Raw genomic sequence first — 25,828 nt, 5'->3', positions numbered from 1 at the left:
GAAGCTGTTTTTCAGTCTCTCGGTCCCAGCTTTGATGCACCTGTACTGACCTCGCCTTCTGGATGGCAGCGGGGTGAACAGGCAGTGGCTCGGGTGGTTGATGTCCTTGATGATCTTTATGGCCTTCCTGTAGCATCGGGTGGTGTAGGTGTCCTGGAGGGCAGGTAGTTTGCCCCGGTGATGCGTTGTGCAGACCTCACTACCCTCTGGAGAGCCTTACGGTTGAGGGCGGTGCAGTTGCCATACCAGGCGGTGATACAGCCCGCCAGGATGCTCTCGATTGTGCATCTGTAGAAGTTTGTGAGTGCTTTTGGTGACAAGCCGAATTTCTTCAGCCTCCTGAGGTTGAAGAGGCGCTGCTGCGCCTTCCTCACGATGCTGTCTGTGTGAGTGGACCAATTCAGTTTGTCTGTGATGTGTATGCCGAGGAACTTAAAACTTGCTACCCTCTCCACTACTGTTCCATCGATGTGGATGGGGGTGTTCCCTCTGCTGTTTCCTGAAGTCCACAATCATCTCCTTAGTTTTGTTGACGTTGAGTGTGAGGTTATTTTCCTGACACCACACTCCGAGGGCCCTCACCTCCTCCCTGTAGGCCGTCTCGTCGTTGTTGGTAATCAAGCCTACCTCTGTTGTGTCGTCCGCAAACTTGATGATTGAGTTGGAGGCGTGCATGGCCACGCAGTCGTGGGTGAACAGGGAGTACAGGAGAGGGCTCAGAACGCACCCTTGTGGGGCCCCAGTGTTGAGGATCAGCGGGGAGGAGATGTTGTTGCCTACCCTCACCACCTGGGGGCGGCCCGTCAGGAAGTCCAGTACCCAGTTGCACAGGGCGGGGTCGAGACCCAGGGTCTCGAGCTTGATGACGAGCTTGGAGGGTACTATGGTGTTGAATGCCGAGCTGTAGTCGATGAACAGCATTCTCACATAGGTATTCCTCTTGTCCAGATGGGTTAGGGCAGTGTGCAGTGTGGTTGAGATTGCATCGTCTGTGGACCTATTTGGGCGGTAAGCAAATTGGAGTGGGTCAAGGGTGTCAGGTAGGGTGGAGGTGATATGGTCCTTGACTAGTCTCTCAAAGCACTTCATGATGACGGATGTGAGTGCTACGGGGCGGTAGTCGTTTAGCTCAGTTACCTTAGCTTTCTTGGGAACAGGAACAATGGTGGCCCTCTTGAAGCATGTGGGAACAGCAGACTGGTATAGGGATTGATTGAATATGTCCGTAAACACACCGGCCAGCTGGTCTGCGCATGCTCTGAGGGCGCGGCTGGGGATGCCGTCTGGGCCTGCAGCCTTGCGAGGGTTAACACGTTTAAATGTCTTACTCACTTCGGCTGCAGTGAAGGAGAGACCGCATGTTTCCGTTGCAGGCCGTGTCAGTGGCACTGTATTGTCCTCAAAGCGGGCAAAAAGTTATTTAGTCTGCCTGGGAGCAAGACATCCTGGTCCGTGACTGGGCTGGGTTTCTTCCTGTAGTCCGTGATTGACTGTAGACCCTGCCACATACCTCTTGTGTCTGAGCCGTTGAATTGAGATTCTACTTTGTCTCTGTACTGGCGCTTAGCTTGTTTGATAGCCTTGCGGAGGGAATAGCTGCACTGTTTGTATTCAGCCATGTTACCAGACACCTTGCCCTGATTAAAAGCAGTGGTTCGTGCCTTCAGTTTCACACGAATGCTGCCATCAATCCACGGTTTCTGGTTAGGGAATGTTTTAATCGTTGCTATGGGAACGACATCTTCAACGCACGTTCTAATGAACTCGCACACCGTATCAGCGTATTCGTCAATGTTGTTGTCTGACGCAATACGAAACATCTCCCAGTCCACGTGATGGAAGCAGTCTTGGAGTGTGGAGTCAGCTTGGTCGGACCAGCGTTGGACAGACCTCAGCGTGGGAGCTTCTTGTTTTAGTTTCTGTCTGTAGGCAGGGATCAACAAAATGGAGTCGTGGTCAGCTTTTCTGAAAGGGGGCGGGGCGGGGCCTTATATGCGTCGCGGAAGTTAGAGTAACAATGATCCAGGGTCTTTCCACCCCTGGTTGCGCAATCGATATGCTGATAAAATTTAGGGAGTCTTGTTTTCAGATTAGCCTTGTTAAAATCCCCAGCTACAATGAATGCAGCCTCCGGATAAATCGTTTCCAGTTTGCAGAGAGTTAAATAAAGTTCGTTCAGAGCCATCGATGTGTCTGCTTGGGGGGGGATATATACGGCTGTGATTATAATCGAAGAGAATTCTCTTGGTAGATAATGCGGTCTACATTTGATTGTGAGGAATTCTAAATCAGGTGAACAGAAGGATTTGAGTTCCTGTATGTTTCCTTCATCACACCATGTCACGTTGGCCATAAGACATACGCCCCCGCCCCTCTTCTTACCAGAAAGATGTTTGTTTCTGTCGGCGCGATGCGTGGAGAAACCCGCTGGCTGCACCGCTTCGGATTGCGTCTCTCCAGTTAGCCATGTTTCCGTGAAGCAGAGAACGTTACAGTCTCTGATGTCCCTCTGGAATGCTACCCTTGCTCGGATTTCATCAACCTTGTTGTCAAGAGACTGGACATTGGCAAGAAGAATGCTAGGGAGTGGTGCACGATGTGCCCGTCTCCGGAGTCTGACCAGAAGACCGCTTCGTTTCCCTCTTTTTCTGAGTCGTTTTTTTTTTGGTCGCTGCATGTGATCCACTCGGTTACACTGGTTGTAAGGCAGAACACAGGATCCGCGTCGCGAAAAACATATTCTTGGTCGTACTGATGGTGAGTTGACGCTGATCTTATATTCAGTAGTTCTTGTCGGCTGTATGTAAAGAAACCTAAGATGACCTGGGGTACTAGTGTAAGAAATAACACGTAAAAATTCAAAAAACTGCATAGTTTCCTAGGAACGCGAAGCGAGGCGGCCATCTCTGTCGGCGCCGGAAGTACATCCCGTGTGCCGTTTTTTTTGCTTGTGAGACGGAGCATTTATGTCCTTGTGAATAGCATCCCCCTGACATGTAGACAGAACAAAAGTCAATGCATGGGCATCTCAGCCCTCACAGCAAACGTTCATCTATTTTGAGAGCATAGGCCAGGGAATGTTTTTTTGATTCGTTCAGTCCGTTTCCTCTTGATTGCTAGCAATACATTGTTTAGCAGCGTTCTCTGATAAAGGTACTGATGTGAGTTTCTGTGTCTCTGCCTCCACAGTTTTCACCATGTCAATTGCGGACGGTAATATCGGTCTCTGCTGTAGTGTGGTTTCATAGCTTTTCTCATGATCTAAGGGCGCTCTCAGTTGAATTGGATCTTTTTTAGATTTGAATAATTTTCATTTAGATTAAGGTTAACCACATTACAATGATTTAGAGATACAAAGATTATGTACAGTGCATTCCTAAAGTATTCAGACCCCCTGGCTTTTTCCATATTTTGTCACGTTACAGCCTTATTCTAAAATTAATCAAATAGTTTTTTCCCCCTCATCAATCTACACACAATACCCCATAATGACATCACAATACCCCATAATGACATCACAATACCCCATAATGACATCACAATACCCCATAATGACATCACAATACCCCAAAAACTGTTTTTTTTAGACATGTTTGCAATTTTTTTTTATTTTTTTATGATTCTATGTAAATACGTTTTCAGACCCTTTACTCAGTACTTTGTTGAAGCACCTTTGGCAGCGATGACAGCCTTGAGTCTTCTTGGGTATGACGCTACAAGCTTGGCACGCCTGTATTTGGGGAGTTTCTCCCATTCTTCTCTGCAGATCCTCTCAATCTCTGTCAAGTTGGATGGGGAGCGTCGCTGCACAGCTATTTTCAGATCTCTGGAGAGATGTTGGATTGGGTTCAAGTCTGGGTTCTGGCTGGGCCACTCAAGGACATTCAGAGACTTGTCCCGAAGCCACTCCTGCGTTGTCTTGGCTTTGTGTTTAGGATCGTTGTCCTGTTGGATGGTAAAACCTTCGCCCCAGTCTGAGAGCCTTTCCCTCGATCCTGACTACGTAGTCTCTCAGTCCCTGCCACTGAAAAATATCCCCACAGCATGATGCTGCCACCACCATGCTTCACCGTAGGGATGGTATTGGTCAGGTGATGAGCGTTGCCTGGTTTCCTCCAGATGTGACACTTGGCATTCAGAGAATATTACGGACAATTCCTTCAACCTCATGGCTTGGTTTTAGCTCTGACATACACTGTCAACCGTGGGACCTTATATAGACAGGTGTGTGCCTTTCCAAATCATGTCCAATCAATTGAATTTACCACAGGTGGACTCCAATCAAGTTGAAGAAACATCTCAATCAAATCAAATCAAATTTTATTTGTCACACACACGGTTAGCAGATGTTAATGCGAGTGTAGCGAAATGCTTGTGCTTCTAGTTCCGACAATGCAGTAATAACGAGCAAGTAATCTAACTAACAATTCCAAAAAAAACTACTGTCATACACAGTGTAAGGGGATAAAGAATATGTACATAAGGATATATGAATGAGTGATGGTACAGAGCAGCATAGGCAAGATACAGTAGATGATATCGAGTACAGTATATACATATGAGATGAGTATGTAAACCAAGTGGCATAGTTAAAGTGGCTAGTGATACATGTATTACATCTCAAAGATGATCAATGGAAACAGGATGCACCTGAGCTCAATAGCAAAGAGTCTGAATACTTATGTAAATAAGGTATTTCTGTAATTAAAAATAAAAATAGCAAAAATGTCTTAACCTGTTTTTGCTTTGTCATTATTGCATATTGTCTGTAGATGAGGGGAAACAATAATTTAATCCATTTTTTAGACTAAGGCTGTAATGTAACAAAATGTGGGAAAAGGGCTGGGGTCTGAATGGACTGGATGTGTGTTTTGTGCTTTTTCCCTGGATTTGGATACTCCCATGACCCCATTTTCATATCAGGTGACCCCACATGGGTTTGCAACCCCTATTTTTGGGAACCGCTGGTCTTAACCATCTTCTCTCTCTGTCTCTCTCTCTTTCTCTCTCTCTCTCTCTCTTTCTCTCTGTCTCTCTCTCTCTCTCTCTTTCTCTCTCTTTCTCTCTGTCTGTCTCTCTCTTTCCAGACCACCTCTGCTCGCTGTCTGTCGGTGAACGAAGTATTTATCTTCTGTGGCTGTGCAGATGGTACCGTCCGACTCTTCAGCCCCCAGAACCTTCATTACATCACCTCCCTGCACCGGCCACACTGCCTGGGAGTGGACATCACACAGGGCCTTCAGCCAGGGTGAAGTATTGTCTGATTGGTCATGTGGTTGCAGGACATTACATGCATGTTTTTTTATTTTTATGATGCGTCACACAGAAAGAGGGACCGACGGAGGTTAACAGATGCTCAAGTGACACGTTACAGATGAAACAGACAGGAAGAGACATTAGTCCCAGTGATACTCCTCATTAAAGATGAAACACAGACATGAGTTGACGATCGGGTGAATCCAGAAACTGAAGCTCTGCACTCTATAGTCAGTCGTATGACCAGTGGATGCTTCAGTGCCTGGAGTCAGTGAAGAATGAAAAGCACTGCATGGTCAATCCAACGTCCGCATCGACCGTGAAGAATTTACGGCGATTCGGCCTCTGCAGAAGTCCGAACATTCATACTTTTTTGCGCAGGGCAGTTGTCAAGGAAGTGAGTTGGTGTTTATACAGGACCTCCCCGCCCTCCACCTACCATCAACCAATCATGTCGCTGCGGAGCTATACGGAGCCCTCGGCCTTGTCAAAACGTTTGCGAGGCTCCGAGCGATGAGGTGCAGCGCTCAATTTGACATCGGCATGAGTCCGGAGGCTCCAAAATTGGGTGACACCTTCCATGCGGTTTCTCCGACCACATTTTTTTGGGATCAAGCCTACATTGGCTCTTAGAACAGCAGTCCCGGTGTCTGGACACCGGAGAAGCATGATGATATTGGTCTGCTTTTTTAGATTGTATTAGAATAATGTATTGTGTTTTTTTTCTCCCTGATTTCTCCTGACTCCTTACAGGCATCTTTTTGTTGCCGACCCCAAGGCAGAATACCCAGACACCCTAGCCTTGACCTTTGACCCTGTAACCCGTCACCTGACCTGTGTGTACAACGATCACAGCGTGTATGTCTGGGACGTCCGTGACATCAAGAATGTAGGGAAGGTCTACTCTGCCCTCTACCACAGCGGCTGTGTCTGGAGTCTAGAGGTGTGTGTGTGCTGTCTTGGTTGTTGATACTCAGGCATTTCTCAGCTTCAATATAGGTGTTTTCTGTATCATATGGATGGAGACAATTATAGCCTCTCTGTTATGTAGCCTCTCTACTGTTATATAGCCTCTCTACTGTTATGTAGCCTCTCTACTGTTATGTAGCCTCTCTACTGTTATGTAGCCTCTCTACTGTTATGTAGCCTCTCTACTGTTATGTAGCCTCTCTACTGTTATGTAGCCTCTCTACTGTTATGTAGCCTCTCTACTGTTATGTAGCCTCTCTACTGTTATGTAGCCTCTCTACTGTTATGTAGCCTCTCTACTGTTATGTAGCCTCTCTACTGTTATGTAGCCTCTCTACTGTTATGTAGCCTCTCTACTGTTATGTAGCCTCTCTACTGTTATGTAGCCTCTCTACTGTTATGTAGCCTCTCTACTGTTATGTAGCCTCTCTACTGTTATGTAGCCTCTCTACTGTTATGTAGCCTCTCTACTGTTATGTAGCCTCTCTACTGTTATGTAGCCTCTCTACTGTTATGTAGCCTCTCTACTGTTATGTAGCCTCTCTACTGTTATGTAGCCTCTCTACTGTTATGTAGCCTCTCTACTGTTATATAGCCTGTTCTTTCTTTACTTACCTATTGTTCACCTTTTTTGCACTATTGGTTAGAGCCTGTAAGTAAGAATTTCACTGTGAGGACTACTACACCTGTTGTATTCAGCATTTCACTGTAAGGTCTACTACACCTGTTGTATTCAGCATTTCACTGTAAGGTCTACTACACCTGTTGTATTCAGCATTTCACTGTAAGGTCTACTACACCTGTTGTATTCAGCATTTCACTGTAAGGTCTACTACACCTGTTGTATTCAGCATTTCACTGTGAGGTCTACTACACCTGTTGTATTCAGCATTTCACTGTAAGGTCTACACCTGTTGTATTCAGCATTTCACTGTAAGGTCTACACCTGTTGTATTCAGCATTTCACTGTGAGGTCTACTACACCTGTTGTATTCAGCATTTCACTGTAAGGTCTACACCTGTTGTATTCAGCATTTCACTGTAAGGTCTACACCTGTTGTATTCAGCATTTCACTGTGAGGTCTACTACACCTGTTGTATTCAGCATTTCACTGTGAGGTCTACTACACCTGTTGTATTCAGCATTTCACTGTGAGGTCTACTACACCTGTTGTATTCAGCATTTCACTGTGAGGTCTACTACACCTGTTGTATTCAGCATTTCACTGTGAGGTCTACTACACCTGTTGTATTCAGCATTTCACTGTAAGGTCTACTACACCTGTTGTATTCAGCATTTCACTGTGAGGTCTACTACACCTGTTGTATTCAGCATTTCACTGTGAGGTCTACTACACCTGTTGTATTCAGCATTTCACTGTGAGGTCTACTACACCTGTTGTATTCAGCATTTCACTGTGAGGTCTACTACACCTGTTGTATTCAGCATTTCACTGTGAGGTCTACTACACCTGTTGTATTCAGCATTTCACTGTGAGGTCTACTACACCTGTTGTATTCAGCATTTCACTGTAAGGTCTACTACACCTGTTGTATTCAGCATTTCACTGTGAGGTCTACTACACCTGTTGTATTCAGCATTTCACTGTAAGGTCTACTACACCTGTTGTATTCAGCATTTCACTGTAAGGTCTACTACACCTGTTGTATTCAGCATTTCACTGTAAGGTCTACTACACCTGTTGTATTCAGCATTTCACTGTAAGGTCTACTACACCTGTTGTATTCAGCATTTCACTGTAAGGTCTACTACACCTGTTGTATTCAGCATTTCACTGTAAGGTCTACTACACCTGTTGTATTCAGCATTTCACTGTGAGGTCTACTACACCTGTTGTATTCAGCATTTCACTGTAAGGTCTACTACACATGTTGTATTCAGCATTTCACTGTAAGGTCTACTACACCTGTTGTATTCAGCATTTCACTGTGAGGTCTACTACACCTGTTGTATTCAGCATAGGTCTACTACACCTGTTGTATTCAGCATTTCACTGTAAGGTCTACTACACCTGTTGTATTCAGCATTTCACTGTGAGGTCTACTACACCTGTTGTATTCAGCATAGGTCTACTACACCTGTTGTATTCAGCATTTCACTGTGAGGTCTACTACACCTGTTGTATTCAGCATTTCACTGTGAGGTCTACTACACCTGTTGTATTCAGCATTTCACTGTGAGGTCTACTACACCTGTTGTATTCAGCATAGGTCTACTACACCTGTTGTATTCAGCATTTCACTGTAAGGTCTACTACACCTGTTGTATTCAGCATTTCACTGTGAGGTCTACTACACCTGTTGTATTCAGCATTGGTCTACTACACCTGTTGTATTCAGCATTTCACTGTGAGGTCTACTACACCTGTTGTATTCAGCATTTCACTGTGAGGTCTACTACACCTGTTGTATTCAGCATTTCACTGTGAGGTCTACTACACCTGTTGTATTCAGCATTTCACTGTGAGGTCTACCTACACCTGTTGTATTCAGCATTTCACTGTGAGGTCTACTACACCTGTTGTATTCAGCATTTCACTGTGAGGTCTACTACACCTGTTGTATTCAGCATTTCACTGTGAGGTCTACTACACCTGTTGTATTCAGCATTTCACTGTAAGGTCTACTACACCTGTTGTATTCAGCATTTCACTGTAAGGTCTACTACACCTGTTGTATTCAGCATTTCACTGTGAGGTCTACTACACCTGTTGTATTCAGCATTTCACTGTGAGGTCTACTACACCTGTTGTATTCAGCATTTCACTGTGAGGTCTACTACACCTGTTGTATTCAGCATTTCACTGTGAGGTCTACTACACCTGTTGTATTCAGCATTTCACTGTAAGGTCTACTACACCTGTTGTATTCAGCATTTCACTGTAAGGTCTACTACACCTGTTGTATTCAGCATTTCACTGTAAGGTCTACTACACCTGTTGTATTCAGCATTTCACTGTGAGGTCTACTACACCTGTTGTATTCAGCATAGGTCTACTACACCTGTTGTATTCAGCATTTCACTGTGAGGTCTACTACACCTGTTGTATTCAGCATTTCACTGTGAGGTCTACTACACCTGTTGTATTCAGCATTTCACTGTGAGGTCTACTACACCTGTTGTATTCAGCATTTCACTGTGAGGTCTACTACACCTGTTGTATTCAGCATTTCACTGTGAGGTCTACTACACCTGTTGTATTCAGCATTTCACAGTGAGGTCTACTACACCTGTTGTATTCAGCATTTCACTGTGAGGTCTACTACACCTGTTGTATTCAGCATTTCACTGTGAGGTCTACTACACCTGTTGTATTCAGCATTTCACAGTAAGGTCTACTACACCTGTTGTATTCAGCATTTCACTGTGAGGTCTACTACACCTGTTGTATTCAGCATTTTACTGTGAGGTCTACTACACCTGTTGTATTCAGCATTTCACTGTGAGGTCTACTACACCTGTTGTATTCAGCATTTCACTGTGAGGTCTACTACACCTGTTGTATTCAGCATTTCACAGTGAGGTCTACTACACCTGTTGTATTCAGCATTTCACTGTAAGGTCTACTACACCTGTTGTATTCAGCATTTCACTGTGAGGTCTACTACACCTGTTGTATTCAGCATTTCACTGTGAGGTCTACTACACCTGTTGTATTCAGCATTTCACTGTGAGGTCTGACTACACCTGTTGTATTCAGCATTTCACTGGAAGGTCTACTACACCTGTTGTATTCGGCATTTCACTGTGAGGTCTACTACACCTGTTGTATTCAGCATTTCACTGTGAGGTCTACTACACCTGTTGTATTCAGCATTTCACTGTAAGGTCTACTACACCTGTTGTATTCGGCATTTCACTGTGAGGTCTACTACACCTGTTGTATTCAGCATTTCACTGTGAGGTCTACTACACCTGTTGTATTCAGCATTTCACTGTGAGGTCTACTACACCTGTTGTATTCAGCATTTCACTGTGAGGTCTACTACACCTGTTGTATTCAGCATTTCACTGTGAGGTCTACCTACACCTGTTGTATTCAGCATTTCACTGTAAGGTCTACTACACCTGTTGTATTCGGCATTTCACTGTGAGGTCTGACTACACCTGTTGTATTCGGCATAGGTCTACTACACCTGTTGTATTCGGCACATGTGACAAACTTTGATTTGATTTGGAAAATGGCGCATCACTTTCCTAGCATATTACTGTTTTGTTTTATGTTTTTAATTTAGACATACCCTGACATGGATCTGTCCCGCTCCTGTCTGCCCCCTGGGTCTTTCCTCACCTGTTCTTCAGACAGCACCATCCGGCTGTGGCACAGCGACCCGGGACTGGTGCAGGGAACCAGCTGCCCGCGTAACCTCTACAGCCACGTGAGTCTCAATGCAACAAGGCCAGGTCCTCCGTCCAACCTGCCAATGTCGTGGCATTGTTCATTCAGAGTCTTGGATTTACAAATGACTACCCACACATACTGGTTTTATCTGTCTGTCTGTATGTGTGCTGGTCTAGGATCTGTTGAGGATTGTGTACGTGGGGGAGGATACCCAACACCTTCAGACGGATGGGGAGAGAGGAGAGGGGGGCGGGATGGACGCTAAGTCAGGGATCAGAGTCCTGGGCATCAGTCCTGATGGACAACATCTGGCGGCTGGAGACCGCAACGGAAACGTACAGTAAGTGCACACACACACACACACACACACACAGGTAACATGACCACATCAACTAAGATATCATGTGTTCTCCTGTCCAGTATATTTGGTCTACAGTTCATGGATCAGCTGCAGAAGATTGAAGCCCACGACTCTGAGGTGCTGTGTCTGGAGTTCTCCCCTGCAGAGACGGGTGAGTTCTGACCCCCCCGGGGACTGGGGGCGAGTTCGGGGACGGGGGGGGGGGTGTTACAAACACAAAGATCCTGCATGTCGTAACAATCTGTCTGTATTTCATGTTTATATATACGGTATGACAGTGGATGGAAACGTGGGTTGTGTTTGTTTCAGGGCTTCACCTGCTGGCGTCGGCCAGTCGAGACCGTCTGATCCACATCTTCAACATGGAGAAGAGCTACAGTTTGGAGCAGACTGTCTATGACCACTCTGCCTCCATCACCGCTATCAAGTTCACTGGTACACACACACACACACACACACACACACACGGAGAACAACACACACACAGACACACACACACCGTACGAGAAGGAGACGAAACCCAAACAGACAACATGCATGTACTATGGTGGGGGAGGCTGGGGAAGAGACATCTAACTAGGGATTTGTTTCATCCTGTTTTTTTTGTGTGTTGTAGGAGTCAGCCCAGAGGTCCTCATGGTGAGCTGTGGTGCTGATAAGAGTATCTACTTCCGCACTGCTGAACAGGTGAACCTCTATTTACCCTCGACCCTCTCTATATAATATATGTCCTCTCTATTTACCCTTCTATCCTCTACTGTTCCTAGGCCGTCATTGAAAATAAGAATTTGTTCTTTAACTGACTTGCCTAGTTAAATAAAGGTTAAATAAAAAAATAAAAAATGTACCCTCTATATAATATATCCTCTACCCTCTCTATATAATATATCCTCTACCCTCGATATTATATATATATCCTCTACCCTCTATATAATATACCCTCTACCCTCTCTATAAAATATATATATCCTCTACCCTCGATATTATATATATATCCTCTACCCTCTATATAATATACCCTCTACCCTCTCTATAAAATATATATATCCTCTACCCTCGATATTATATATATATCCTCTACCCTCTATATAATATATATCCTCTACCCTCTCTATATAATATACCCTCTATATAATCTACCCTCTCCTATATAATATATATCCTCCACCCGCTCTATATAATATATATATATATACCCTCTATTTACCCTCTACCCCCTCTATATAATATATATACCCTCTATTTACCCTCTACCCCCTCTATATAATACACTGCTCAAAAAAATAAAGGGAACACTAAAATAACACATCCTAGATCTGAATGAATGAAATATTCTTATTAAATACTTTTTTCTTTACATAGTTGAATGTGCTGACAACAAAATCACACAAAAATGATCAATGGAAATCAAATGTATCAACCCATGGAGGTCTGGATTTGGAGTCACACTCAAAATTAAAGTGGAAAACCATACTACATCAAAGTTGGATCAGCCTGTAATGTCCTTAAAACAAGTCAAAATGAGTCTCAGTAGTGTGTGTGGCCTCCACGTGCCTGTATGACCTCCCTACAACGCCTGGTCATGCTCCTGATGAGGTGGCGGATGGTCTCCTGAGGGATCTCCTCCCAGACCTGGACTAAAGCACCCGCCAACTCCTGGACAGTCTGTGGTGCAACGTGGCGTTGGTGGATGGAGCGAGACATGATGTCCCAGATGTGCTCAATTGGATTCAGGTCTGGGGAACGGGCCGGCCAGTCCATAGCATCAATGCCTTCCTCTTGCAGGAACTGCTGACACACTCCAGCCACATGAGGCCCAGCATTGTCTTGCATTAGGAGGAACCCAGGGCCAACCGCACCAGCATATGGTCTCACAAGGGGTCTGAGGATCTCATCTCGGTACCTAATGGCAGTCAGGCTACCTCTGGCGAGCACATGGAGGAATGCACAAAGAAATGCCACCCCACACCATGACTGACCCAGCGACAAACCGGTCATGCTGGAGGATGTTGCAGGCAGCAGAACGTTCTCCACGGCGTCTCTAGACTCTGTCACGTCTGTCACGTGCTCAGTGTGAACCTGCTTTCATCTGTGAAGAGCACAGGGCGCCAGTGAGCACAGGGCGCCAGTGGCGAATTTGCCAATCTTGGTGTTCTCTGGCAAATGCCAAACGTCCTGCACGGTGTTGGGCTGTAAGCACAACCCCCACCTGTGGACGTCGGGCCCTCATACCATTGATGCTATGGACTGGCCCGCCCGTTCCCCAGACCTGAATCCAATTGAGCACATCTGGGACATCATGTCTTGCTCCATCCATGGGTTGATAAATTTGATTTCCATTGATGATTTTAATGTGATTTTCTTGTCAGCACATTCAACTATGTAAAGAAAAAAGTATTTAATACAAATATTTCATTCATTCAGATCTAGGATGTTATTTTAGTGTTCCCTTTATTTTTTTGAGCAGTGTATATATCCTCTATTTACCCTTCTACCCTCTCTATATATAATATATATCCTCTCTATTTAACCTCTACTCTCTCTATATAATATATACCCTCTCTATTTACCCTTCTACTCTCTCTATATAATATATACCCTCTCTATTTACCCTTCTACCCTCTCTATATAATATATACCCTCTCTATTTACCCTTCTACCCTCTCTATATAATATATACCCTCTCTATTTACCCTTCTACCCTCTCTATATATATAAATATATAGTCATATACCCCTCTCTGTATAATATATAGCCACCTCTGTCTCCCCTCTCTCTCCCTCTCTCCCTCTCTTCCTCCCCCCCTCCAGTCTTCGGAGGGTCTGAACTTTGCCCGTAGTCACCACGTAGTAGAGAAGACCACTCTGTATGATATGGACCTGGACGCTACACACACACACACCGCCATCGCCTGTCAGGACCGGAATATCAGGTACACACACTGCCTGTCAGGACAGGAATATCAGCTACACACACACACACCGCCATCGCCTGTCAGGACCGGAATATCAGGTACACATACTGCCTGTCAGGACCGGAATATCAGGTACACACACACACACACACACGCCATCGCCTGTCAGGACCGGAATATCAGGTACACACAACACACACACACACACACACCGCCATCGCCTGCCAGGACCGGAATATCAGGTACACACACACACATCGCCTGCCATCGCCTGTCAGGACCGGAATATCAGGTACACACACTGCCATGTCAGGACCGGAATATCAGGTACACACACACACACCGCCATCGCCTATCAGGACCGGAATATCAGGTGCACACACCGCCACGCCTGTCAGGACCGGAATATCAGGTGCACACACACACACACACGCCATCACCTGCCAGGACCAGAACATTTTATAAATATACTGATGTTTTTCCCAACATGCATTGGGGTACAACCTGATTACACCACACACACACGCCATCGCCTGTCAGGACCGGAATATCAGGTACACACACACACACACCGCCATGCCTGTCAGGACCGAATATCAGGTACACACACACACACACACACCGCCATTGCCTGTCAGGACCGGAATATCAGGTACACACACACACACACACACACACCGCCATCGCCTGTCAGGACCGGAATATCAGGTAGGTACACACACACACACACACACACCGCCATCGCCTGTCATGGACCTGTAATAATAGACCAATGAGAAGGAGAGACACATCATGTTGTCTGTCAGACCAATGAGAAGGAGACACACATCATGTTGTCTGTATAATAGACCAATGAGAAGGAGAGACACATCATGTTGTCTGCCATAATAGACCAGTGAGAAGGAGAGACACTATCAGGTCTGTATAATAGACCTGAGAGGACAGGAATATCATGTTGTCTGGTATACAGACCAATGAGAAGGAGAGACACCTGTCAGGACTGTATAATAGACCAATGAGAAGGACACACACACATCATGTCTGTACACAATAGACCAACCTGAGGACCGGAATAGGTACACACACATGTCTGTATAATAGACCTGTCAGGACCGAATATCAGGTACATAATAGACCTGAGGACAGGAATATCAGACACACATCATGTTGCCATCGCCTGTCAGGACCGGAATATCAGACCAATAGAACAGACATTATCATGACAAGAGAAGGAGACATTATCATGTTGTCTGTAGGAAATAGACCAATGAGAAGGACAGGAATTATCATGTTGTCTGTATAATAGACCAATGAGAAGGAGAGACATATCAGGTCACATAATAGACACAATGAGAAGGAGGAATATCAGGTATAATAGACCAATGAGAAGGAGAGCATTATCATGTCTGTCAGGACCAATATCAGGAGACACACACACATCATGTCCTGTCAATAGACCAATAGAAGGAGAGACATATCTGCCTGTCAGGATAAATACCAATGAGAAGGAGAGACACACATGTTGCCTGTCAGGACCAAAAGAGAGGTGTAGACACACATCATGTTGTCTGCCTAATAGACCAATGAGAAGGAGAGACATTATCATGTTGTCTGTATAATAGACCAATAGAAGGTACAGACACTATCATGTTGTCTATAAGGACCGGAATATGAGGTAGGACACACTATCATGTCTGTATCAGGACCGGAATATCAGGTACACATTATCATGTCTGCCTAATCAGACCGGAATATCAGGTAGACACACATGTCTGCCTAATCAGACCGGAATAGAAGGTGCAGATATTATCATGTTGTCACCTGTATAGAACATTTTATAAATGACCTGACACTTTTCCCAACATGCATTGGGTGTAACCAATGATTAGGAGAGACATTATCATGTGTCTCAGAATGACAGAAATCACCATTACATTGTGTCATTCATCTTACCAATGAGAAGGAGGAGACAATCATGTTGTCTTATTTGCAGTGAGAAGGAGAGACACTATCATGTCTGTATAATAGACCAATGAGAAGGAGAGACATTATCATGTTGTCTGTATAATAGACCAATGAGAAGGAGAGACACTATCATGTCTGTATAATAGACCAATGAGAAGGAGAGACACTATCATGTCTGTATAATAGACCAATGAGAAGGAGAGACATTATCATGTTGTCTGTATAATAGACCAATGAGAAGGAGAGACACTATCATGTCTGTATAATAGACCAATGAGAAGGAGAGACATTATCATGTCTGTATAATAGACCAATGAGAAGGAGAGACATTATCATGTTGTCTGTATAATAGACCAATGAGAAGGAGAGACACTATCATGTTGTCTGTATAATAGACCAATGAGAAGGAGAGACATTATCATGTCTGTATAATAGACCAATGAGAAGGAGAGACATTATCATGTCTGTATAATAGACCAATGAGAAGGAGAGACATTATCATGTCTGTATAATAGACCAATGAGAAGGAGAGACACTATCATGTTGTCTGTATAATAGACCAATGAGAAGGAGAGACACTATCATGTTGTCTGTATAATAGACCAATGAGAAGGAGAGACACTATCATGTTGTCTGTATAATAGACCAATGAGAAGGAGAGACACTATCATGTTGTCTGTATAATAGACCAATGAGAAGGAGAGACACAAATATAATATGATGTCCATCTCAACTGGAGGAGGAAATTATTGTCCAAAAACAAACTTAAGTGCCACAACAATAGTGAATAGGGTCAGTACCACTCACTGGGGATAGGCCTGATGCTCTCTAAGCCAATAAGATGGGCCTGATGCTAGAGCCAATAAGATGGGCTGATGCTCTGCTAGAGCCAATAAGATGGACCTGATGCTAGAGCCAATAAGATAGGCTATAGGGCTGATGCTCTCTGCTAGAGCCAATAAGATGGGCTATAGGCCTGATGCTCTCTGCTAGAGCCAATAAGATGGGCCTGATGCTCTCTGCTAGAGCCAATAAGATGGGCTATAGGCCTGATGCTCTCTGCTAGAGCCAATAAGATGGGCTATAGGCCTGATGCTCTCTGCTAGAGCCAATAAGATGGGCTATAGGCCTGATGCTCTCTGCTAGAGCCAATAAGATGGGCTATAGGCCTAACTGTTAGGCTCAATTAAATAGGACCATTTTGATAACTAAAAGACATTTGTCTTTTTACAGCAATAGCTATTCTGCTTTCCAAACCTTTTTTTCTCTTTTTCCCCTGTGATTCAATTTTCAAATACTGTGATATGCCTGGCTGGGCCTCTACTGTTCACTGATTAGTCACAACTCAACAATCATCTATTTGGTATTTTGTGTCGCTGTCCAATAGTACGCTGTCTTTCCTTCTGACTGTAGGCCCAGCTTCCAAATATACTGTAGGCAATACGATTTTAAAAACAATCCACAACTTATTTAAAGCCTGGGGAAGCTAATGATCCTTTGTTGCCAAATCGCCAAACCTATTTTGAGTGATTTTATTTCTAGGTTTCAATGGTATATGTCTGTATAAAACAATAGACTACTGGTTTCAATGGTATATGTCTATAAAACAATAGACTACTGGTTTCAATGGTAATGGAAGTCTATATAAAACAATAGACTACTGGTTTCAATGGTATATGTCTTTATAAAACAATAGACTACTGGTTTCAATGGTATATGTCTATAAAACAATAGACTACTGGTTTCAATGGTAGAAGTCTGTATAAAACAATAGACTACTGGTTTCAATGGTATATGTCTTTATAAAACAATAGACTACTGGTTTCAATGGTATATGTCTATAAAACAATAGACTACTGGTTTCAATGGTATATGTCTGTATAAAACAATAGACTACTGGTTTCAATGGTATATGTCTGTATAAAACAATAGACTACTGGTTTCAATGGTAATGGTAGTCTGTATAAAGTAATTGTCTCCGGATATGGTTGGATTTTGTCTAGGCTATTTTGAAGCAAGGTAAAACATACCTCATAATATGTAGTGAAACGTTCAGGTTTCAAACCATATTAAGTAGCTATATGCTTTGAAAAGGCCTCCAGCTCATAGCATAGTGGTGTGTGATGTGCTGATGAAGACGGCCTTCTGTTGACTATGCATTTGAAAGCGCACTTCAATTACCAATAAAATATAAAACAACCAAACTTATTTACATAAGTATCCAGACCCTTCTCTGAGACTTGAAATTGAGCTCAGATGCATCCTGCTTCCATTAATCATCCTTGAGATGTTTCTACAACTTGATTGGAGTCCACCTGTGGTAAATTCAATTGATTGGACATGATTTGGAAAGGCACAGACCTGTCTGTCAGGTCCCACATTTGACAGTGCATGTCAGAGCAAAAACCAAGCCATGAAGTTGAAGGAATTGTCTGTAGAGCTCCGAGACAGGATTGTGTCGAGGCACAGATCTGGGAAAGGGTACCAAAACACTTCTGCAGCATTGAAGGTCCCCAGGAACACAGTGGCCTCTATCATTCTGGGATTGATAAAAGGAAGAAGTTTGGAACCCCCAAGACTCGTTCTAGAGCTGGCCGCCCGGCCAAACTGAGCAATCAGAGGGAGAAGGGCTTTAGTCAGGGAGGTGGCCAAGACCCCGATGGTCAAAGGCACATGACAGCTCGCTTGGAGTTTGCCAAAAGGACATTGACCCTAAGCACACAGCCAAGACAATGCAGGAGTGGCTTCGGGTCCCTGAATGTCCTTGAGTTACACAGACTTGAACCTAATCCAACATCTCTCCAGAGACCTGAAAATAGCTGTACAGCGAAGTTCCCCATCCAACCTGACAGGGCTTGAGAGGATCTGCAGAGAACAACGGAAGAAACTCCCCAAATACAGGTGTGCCAAGCTTGTTGTGTCATACCCAAGAAGACTCAACACTGTAATTGCTGCCAGTAAAGGGTTTGAATACTTATGTAAATTAGCAAAAACATTAACTGTTTTTGCTTTGTCATTATGGGGTATTGTGTGTAGATTGATGAGGGGGAAAAAAACAATTGAATCCATTTTAGAATAAGGCTGTAACGTAACACAATGTGGAAAAAGTCAAGAGGTCTGAATACTTTCTGAATGCCCTGTGAAAGACTAAAATTAAAAACACCATTATTTTTAGAAATCTGTTTCCAAAGTATTTCCATGCTTAATAGAGCGATATCCACACGCACCAAACATTAGGAACACCTTCCTAACATAGTTTCTACCCCCCTCTTTGCCCTCAACAGCCTCAATTCGTCGGGCCATGGACTCTACAAGGTGTCGAAAGCGTTCTACAGGGATGCTTGGCCCATGTTGACTCCAATGCTTCCCACAGTTGTCTAGTTGACTGGATGTCCTTCAGGTGGTGGACCTTATTTGACACACATGGGAAACTGTTGCGCGTGAAAAACCCCAGCAGCGTTGCAGTTCTTGACACAAACTGGAGCGCCTGGCACCTACTACCATACCCTGTTCAAAGGCACTTAAATCTTTTGGTTTGCCTATTCACCACCTGATTGGCACACAAACACAATCCATGTCCTCTGTCTCGAAGCTTAAAAATCCTCCGAACCTGTCTCATCCCCTTCATCCACACTGCTTTAACCTGTCTCCTCCCCTTCATCCACACTGATTTAACCCGGCTCCTCCCCTTCATCCACACTGATTTAACCCGGCTCCTCCCCTTCATCCACACTGATTTAACCCGTCTCCTCCCCTTCACCCACACTGATTTAACCCGTCTCCTCCCCTTCACCCACACGGATTTAACCCGTCTCCTCCCCTTCACCCACACGGATTTAACCCGTCTTCTCCCCTTCACCCACACTGATTTAACCCGGCTCCTCCCCTTCATCCACACTGATTCAACCAGTTTTCATGGGAAGAGCAGGTGTTCTGAATGTTTTTTGTACACTGTATGTGATCGAATACATATGTCAGTAAGGTTTAAAGTGATTGTGTGGGCTTCTTGCGGTCAATTTAGCCCCCTGACCGACTGCTCAAGAAGAAATCAGCCCACAGCTAAATCTAGTTGATGAACTCTGGTCTAATGCCTTCATGTCCTCCCCCGTGTGGAGTGTGCCTGACCCCCTGTGTGGAGTGTACCTAATCGTGACCCCTGTGTAGAGTGTACCTAATCGTGACCCCTGTGTAGAGTGTACCTAATCGTGACCCCTGTGGAGTGTACCTAATCGTGACCCCTGTGTAGAGTGTACCTAATCGTGACCCCTGTGTAGAGTGTACCTAATCGTGACCCCTGTGTAGAGTGTACCTAATCGTGACCCCTGTGTAGAGTGTACCTAATCGTGACCCCTGTGTGGAGTGTACCTAATCGTGACCCCTGTGTGGAGTGTACCTAATCGTGACCCCTGTGTGGAGTGTACCTAATCGTGACCCCTGTGTAGAGTGTACCTAATCGTGACCCCTGACCCCTGTGTAGAGTGTACAACGTGAAGAGTGGCAAGATGAAGAAGTGTTTCAAAGGTTCTACAAGTGACGAAGGAACACTGCTGAAGGTGAGAGGAGACATCGCTATTTGACTAACGGCACAACCTGTCTAATTAGCTTTCTACTGTAGGTCAATGTTTCTTATTCCATGGTTTGTTGTCATTGTGTGCCACTAGGTTCAGATGGACCCCGCTGGGATCTACCTAGCAACAAGCTGCTCTGATAAGAGCATCTGTATCTTTGACTATGAGTCAGGAGAGTGTGTGGCCACCTTGTTCGGTCACTCAGGTAGCTCTACTCTTCCTCCTGTCTCTTTGCTCCCACTGACTGTGGCCTGTCTCCTCTTCCTCCCATCTCTTTCCTCCTCTTCCTCCCATCTCTTTCTTCCTCCCATCTCTTTCTTCCTCCCTCTTCCTCCCGTCTCTTTGCTCCCTCTGACTGTGGCATGTCTCTCCTCTTCTTCTTGTTCTCCGTAGAGATTGTGACTGGGATGAGGTTCAGCCAGGACTGCAGACACCTCATTACCATATCTGGAGACAGGTAAACATGCTTCTTAGCTAAACTTATATATATATTAGGGCTGTTTCCAGATCCACAGTTTGAGTTGTGTTCGGTGTTTGTCTGTGTCTAGCTGTGTGTTCCTGTGGAGGCTGGACTCCCAGATGACTAACTCTATGAGGAAGAGACTGGCTGAGAGGAAACGGACAGCTGGAGTGACGACTACCGCCAAAGCTCCGACCAAGGAGCATCTTATCCGGTATCTACACTAAACTGAAATACAGTTGAAGTCGGAAGTTTACATACACTTAGGATGGAGTCATTAAAACTCGTTTTTCAACCACTCCACAAATGTTTTATTAACAAACTATAGTTTTGGCAAGTTGGTTATCTACTTTGTGCATGACACAATAATTTATTCCAACATTTGTTTACAGACAGATTATTTAACTTATAATTCACTGTATCATATTTCACTTGGTCAGAAGTTTACAAACTAAGTTGACTGTGCCTTTAAACAGCTTGGAAAATTCCAGAAGATTATGTCATGGCTTTAGAAGCTTCTGATAGGCTAATTGGCATCATTTGAGTCAATTGGAGGTGTACCTGTGGATGTATTTCAAGGCCTACGTTCAAACTCAGTGCCTCTTTGCTTGACATCATGGGAAAATCAAAAGAAATCAGCCAAGACCTCAGAAAGAAAATTGTAGACCTCAAGTCTTGTGCATCCTTGGGAGCAATTTCCAAACGCCTGAAGGTACCACGTTCATCTGGACAAACAATAGTACGCAAATTTAAACACCATGGGACCACGCAGCTGTCATACCACTCAGGAAGGAGACTCATTCTGTCTCCTAGAGATGAACGTTCTTTGGTACGAAAAGTGCAAATCAATCCCAGAACAACAGCAAAGGCCCTTGTGAAGATGCTGGACGAAACAGGTACAAAAGTTTTACTGTGGATATACGAGTCCTATATCAACATATCCTGAAAGGCTGCTCAGCAAGGAAGAAGTCACTGCTCCAAAACCGCCATTAAAAAAGCCAGACTACGGTTTGCAACTACACATGGGGACAAAGATCGTACTTTTTGGAGAAATGTCCTCTGGTCTGATGAAACAAAAATAGAGCGGGTTTGCCCATAATGACCATCGTTATGTTTGGAGTGAAAAGGGGGAGGCTTGCAAGCCGAAGAACACCATCCCAACCGTAAAGCACAGGGATGGCAGCATCACGTTGTGGGGGTGCTTTGCTGCAGGAGGGACTGGTGGACTTCACAAAATAGATGGCATCATGAGGCAGGAAAATTATGTGGATAAATTGAAGCAACATCTCAAGAGATCAGTCAGGAAGTTAAACTTGGTCGCAAATGTCTGTTCCAAATGGACAATGACCCAAAGCACACTTCCAAAGTTGTGGCAAAATGGCTTAAGGACAACAACGTCAAGGTATTGGAGTGGCCATCACAAAGCCCTGACCTCAATCCTATAGATAACTTGTGGACAGAACTGAAAAAGTGTGTGTGAGCAAGGAGGCCTACAAACCTGACTCAGTTACACTTATTCTGGGAAGCTTGTGGAAGGCAACCTGAAATGTTTGACCCAAATTAAGGAATTTGAAGGCAATGCTACCAAATACTAATTGAGTGTATGTAAACTTCTGACCCACTGGGATTGTGATGAAAGAAATAAAAGCTGAAAGAAATAATTCTCTATACTATTATTCTGACATTTCACTTTCTTAAAATGAAGTGGTGATCTGGCCTAAAACAGGGACTTTTTACTAGGGTTAAATGTCAGGAATTGTGAAAAACGGAGTTTAAATGTATTTGGCTACGTAAACTTCCGACTTCAACTGTGTAAACGCAACATGTAATGTGTTGGTTTCATGAGTTGAAATAAAAGATCTCAGAAATGTTTCAGTTCCCGCCAATATCCAGCAACCTTGTACAGCTGTTGAAGAGGAGTGGGGACAACATTCCACAGGCCACAATCAACAGCCTGATCAACTCTATGAGAAGGAGATGTGATGCTCTGCATGAGGCAAATGGTGGTCACACCAGATACTGACTGGTTTTCTGACTGGTTTTCTGATTCACACCAGATACTGACTGGTTCTCTGATCCACACCAGATACTGACTGGTTCTCTGATCCACACCAGATACTGACTGGTTCTCTGATCCACACCAGATACTGACTGGTTTTCTGATCCACACCAGATACTGACTGGTTTTCTGATCCACACCAGATACTGACTGGTTTTCTGATCCACACCAGATACTGACTGGTTTTCTGATCCACACCAGATACTGGTTTTCTGATCCACACCAGATACTGACTGGTTTTCTGATCCACACCAGATACTGACTGGTTCTCTGATCCACACCAGATACCGACTGGTTCTCTGATCCACACCAGATACTGACTGGTTCTCTGATCCACACCAGATACTGACTGGTTCTCTGATCCACACCAGATACTGACTGGTTTTCTGATCCACACCAGATACTGACTGGTTTTCTGATCCACACCAGATACTGACTGGTTCTCTGATCCACACCAGATGCATTTTGTGAAATCCATAGATTATGGCCTAATGAACTGATTTCCTTATATGAACTATAACTCAGTAGCGTCTTTGAAATGGTTGCGTCTTGCGTTTTTTTATATATTTGTCTGGGAATACAGATTTGCATCTGTTGGTCACAGATACCTTTTTAAAAAGAAAAGGTGGGGGGGTTCAGAGAACCAGTCGTACACATCGATCCAGAGCATCCCAAACATGCTCAATGGGTGACATGTCTGGTAACTATGCAGAACATGGAAGAACTGGGACATTTTCAGCTTGCAGGAATTGTGTACAGATCCTTGTGACGTGGGGCCGTGCATTATCATGCTGAAACATGAGGTGATGGTGGCGGATGAATGGCACGACAACGGGCACTAGGGACGACAACGGGCACTAGGGACGACAACGGGCACTAGGGACGACAACGGGCAACTCAATATTGTTCTTGTTATTAATATTTTTAAAATGTTTTGTCACACTCACCGTTTACTAGGGACCAGGAGTATTTCCCAGACAGTTCAGGGGGTACCGGTACAGAGTCAATGTGGAGGCTATATACAGGGGGGTACCGGTACAGAGTCAATGTGGAGGCTATATACAGGGGTTACCGGTACAGAGTCAATGTTGAGGCTATATACAGGGTGTACCGGTACAGAGTCAATGAGGCTCAGGGGGTATGAGTCAATGAGGCTATATACAGGGGTTCAATGTGGAGGCTATATACAGGGGTTCTGGTACAGAGTCAGGCTATATACAGGGGGTACCGGTTGAGGCTATATACAGGGGTTACCGGTACAGAGTCAATGTTGAGGCTATATACAGGGGGTACCGGTACAGAGTCAATGTGGAGGCTATATACAGGGGGTACCGGTACAGAGTCAATGTGTGGGAGCACACATTGAGGTAATATGTACATGTCGGTAAAGTTATTAAAGTGACTATGCATAGATAATAACAGAGAGAACACTGAGGTAACCTGTGTGAGGTAACCTGTGTGAGGTAACCTGTGTGAGGTAACCTGTGTGAGGTAACCTGTGTGAGGTGTCTGTTTCTCTTTGTCCAGGAGAGAGACCTTCATCACTGTGCCATTGGGCCACCTCCCCCAGGCAGGAGAGGAAGAGGAGGAAGATGATCCCAGGACTCCTGCTAGATGTGACATCACTCATGGTGAGTCCGCTCATATTAACTTAGGGACATAAGAGTGTGGAATTGAATTCATTTTTAAAAAATCAATTTGCGATTTAACGATTCGCCATGTGATTTAACAACGATTTGCCATGCCACAAGCTCAGAGAAAGGGAAATGGTTGGAATTTGCAACAGACTTTGGGCTTTAATCAATGTTTTAACGTCAATGTGTCTCCTCCAGACTTCCTTGGTCTAGACCCCATGGTTCCACAGACCAACGGCAAACTGCCCATGTGGGCCAGGAAACTGGTGAGTCTTCCCAAAACCATATAGTCTATATCAGGGTTGCCCAAATCCTGTCCTGGAGGGCCGGCACACTGCTGGTTTTCATCCCCTCTCCTTCTAATCGGGGACTAATTCAATTAACTACCGGTAGAAACAAAACAAATAACTTAATGTTTTCGGCTCTCCATGTCCGGAATTGAATAGCCCTGATGGACCAATGTCTCTAGGAATTGTCTTAATACTAGCCTGGATAAGATTAATACTAGCCTGGATAAGATTAATACTAGCCTGGATAAGATTAATACTAGCCTGGATAAGATTAATACTAGCCTGGATAAGATTAATACTAGCCTGGATAAGATTAATACTAGCCTGGATAAGATTAATACTAGCCTGGATAAGATTAATACTAGCCTGGATAAGATTAATACTAGCCTGGATAAGATTAATAGTAGAGCAGTGTTCCGTTGTCACACAAAACTGAGACGTGTCCGTGACAGGCATTCTTGTCACCGTAGCATTTTACATAAGGACAAGCACCACCACCAATCAGCCTACACCACTGCACACATACCCGTTGTTACCATGACAACCTGTCTTGTCAGTAAATGATTGCTGTCTGAACTCACACATCTGATTTGGTCACATGTAACTTGCTGTTTGGACAGTCAATATTCCAAAAAAAACGTATTTCAAAAACAAAACAAATTTTGTCTGCGGTGTGAACGAGGCTTTATAGACTTACCCAGAAAGACTTGCAGCTGTAATCGCTGCCAAAGGTGATTCAAACGTATTGACTCATAGGTTTGAATACCTATGTAACTTAGCTTTCTGCTGTATGTGAAGTAGAGGGGTATGAATTCCTTCTGAAAGCACTGGCTGTATGTTATTAAGGAGAGGGGTATGAATTCCTTCTGAAAGCACTGGCTGTATGTTATTAAGGAGAGGGGTATGAATTCCTTCTGAAAGCACTGGCTGTATGTTATTAAGGAGAGGGGTATGAATTACTTCTGAAAGCACTGGCTGTATGTTATTA

General features: G+C 44.3%; 1 protein-coding gene across 3 annotated transcripts in view; it reads left to right on the top strand.

Annotated features, from left to right (window-relative positions):
- Positions 1–25,828, top strand: part of wdr62 (WD repeat domain 62) — a 60,900-nt gene that overhangs the window by 14,419 nt on the left and 20,653 nt on the right. For all 3 annotated transcript variants that reach the window (XM_042297725.1, XM_042297727.1, XM_042297726.1), the window contains exons 8-21: positions 5,088–5,248; positions 6,010–6,199; positions 10,483–10,626; positions 10,766–10,929; positions 11,010–11,101; positions 11,260–11,385; positions 11,567–11,637; positions 13,761–13,882; positions 20,307–20,382; positions 20,491–20,602; positions 20,791–20,854; positions 20,946–21,071; positions 24,444–24,547; positions 24,749–24,816. In XM_042297725.1, the coding sequence (XP_042153659.1) occupies positions 5,088–5,248; positions 6,010–6,199; positions 10,483–10,626; positions 10,766–10,929; positions 11,010–11,101; positions 11,260–11,385; positions 11,567–11,637; positions 13,761–13,882; positions 20,307–20,382; positions 20,491–20,602; positions 20,791–20,854; positions 20,946–21,071; positions 24,444–24,547; positions 24,749–24,816 (1,620 nt within the window). The remainder of the gene's footprint in view (positions 1–5,087; positions 5,249–6,009; positions 6,200–10,482; positions 10,627–10,765; positions 10,930–11,009; positions 11,102–11,259; positions 11,386–11,566; positions 11,638–13,760; positions 13,883–20,306; positions 20,383–20,490; positions 20,603–20,790; positions 20,855–20,945; positions 21,072–24,443; positions 24,548–24,748; positions 24,817–25,828) is intronic.

This window comes from Oncorhynchus tshawytscha, linkage group LG14 (assembly GCF_018296145.1).
Source record: "Oncorhynchus tshawytscha isolate Ot180627B linkage group LG14, Otsh_v2.0, whole genome shotgun sequence".
Taxonomy (NCBI): Eukaryota; Metazoa; Chordata; class Actinopteri; order Salmoniformes; family Salmonidae; genus Oncorhynchus; species Oncorhynchus tshawytscha.
This window is presented reverse-complemented; position numbering and strand designations above follow the sequence as displayed.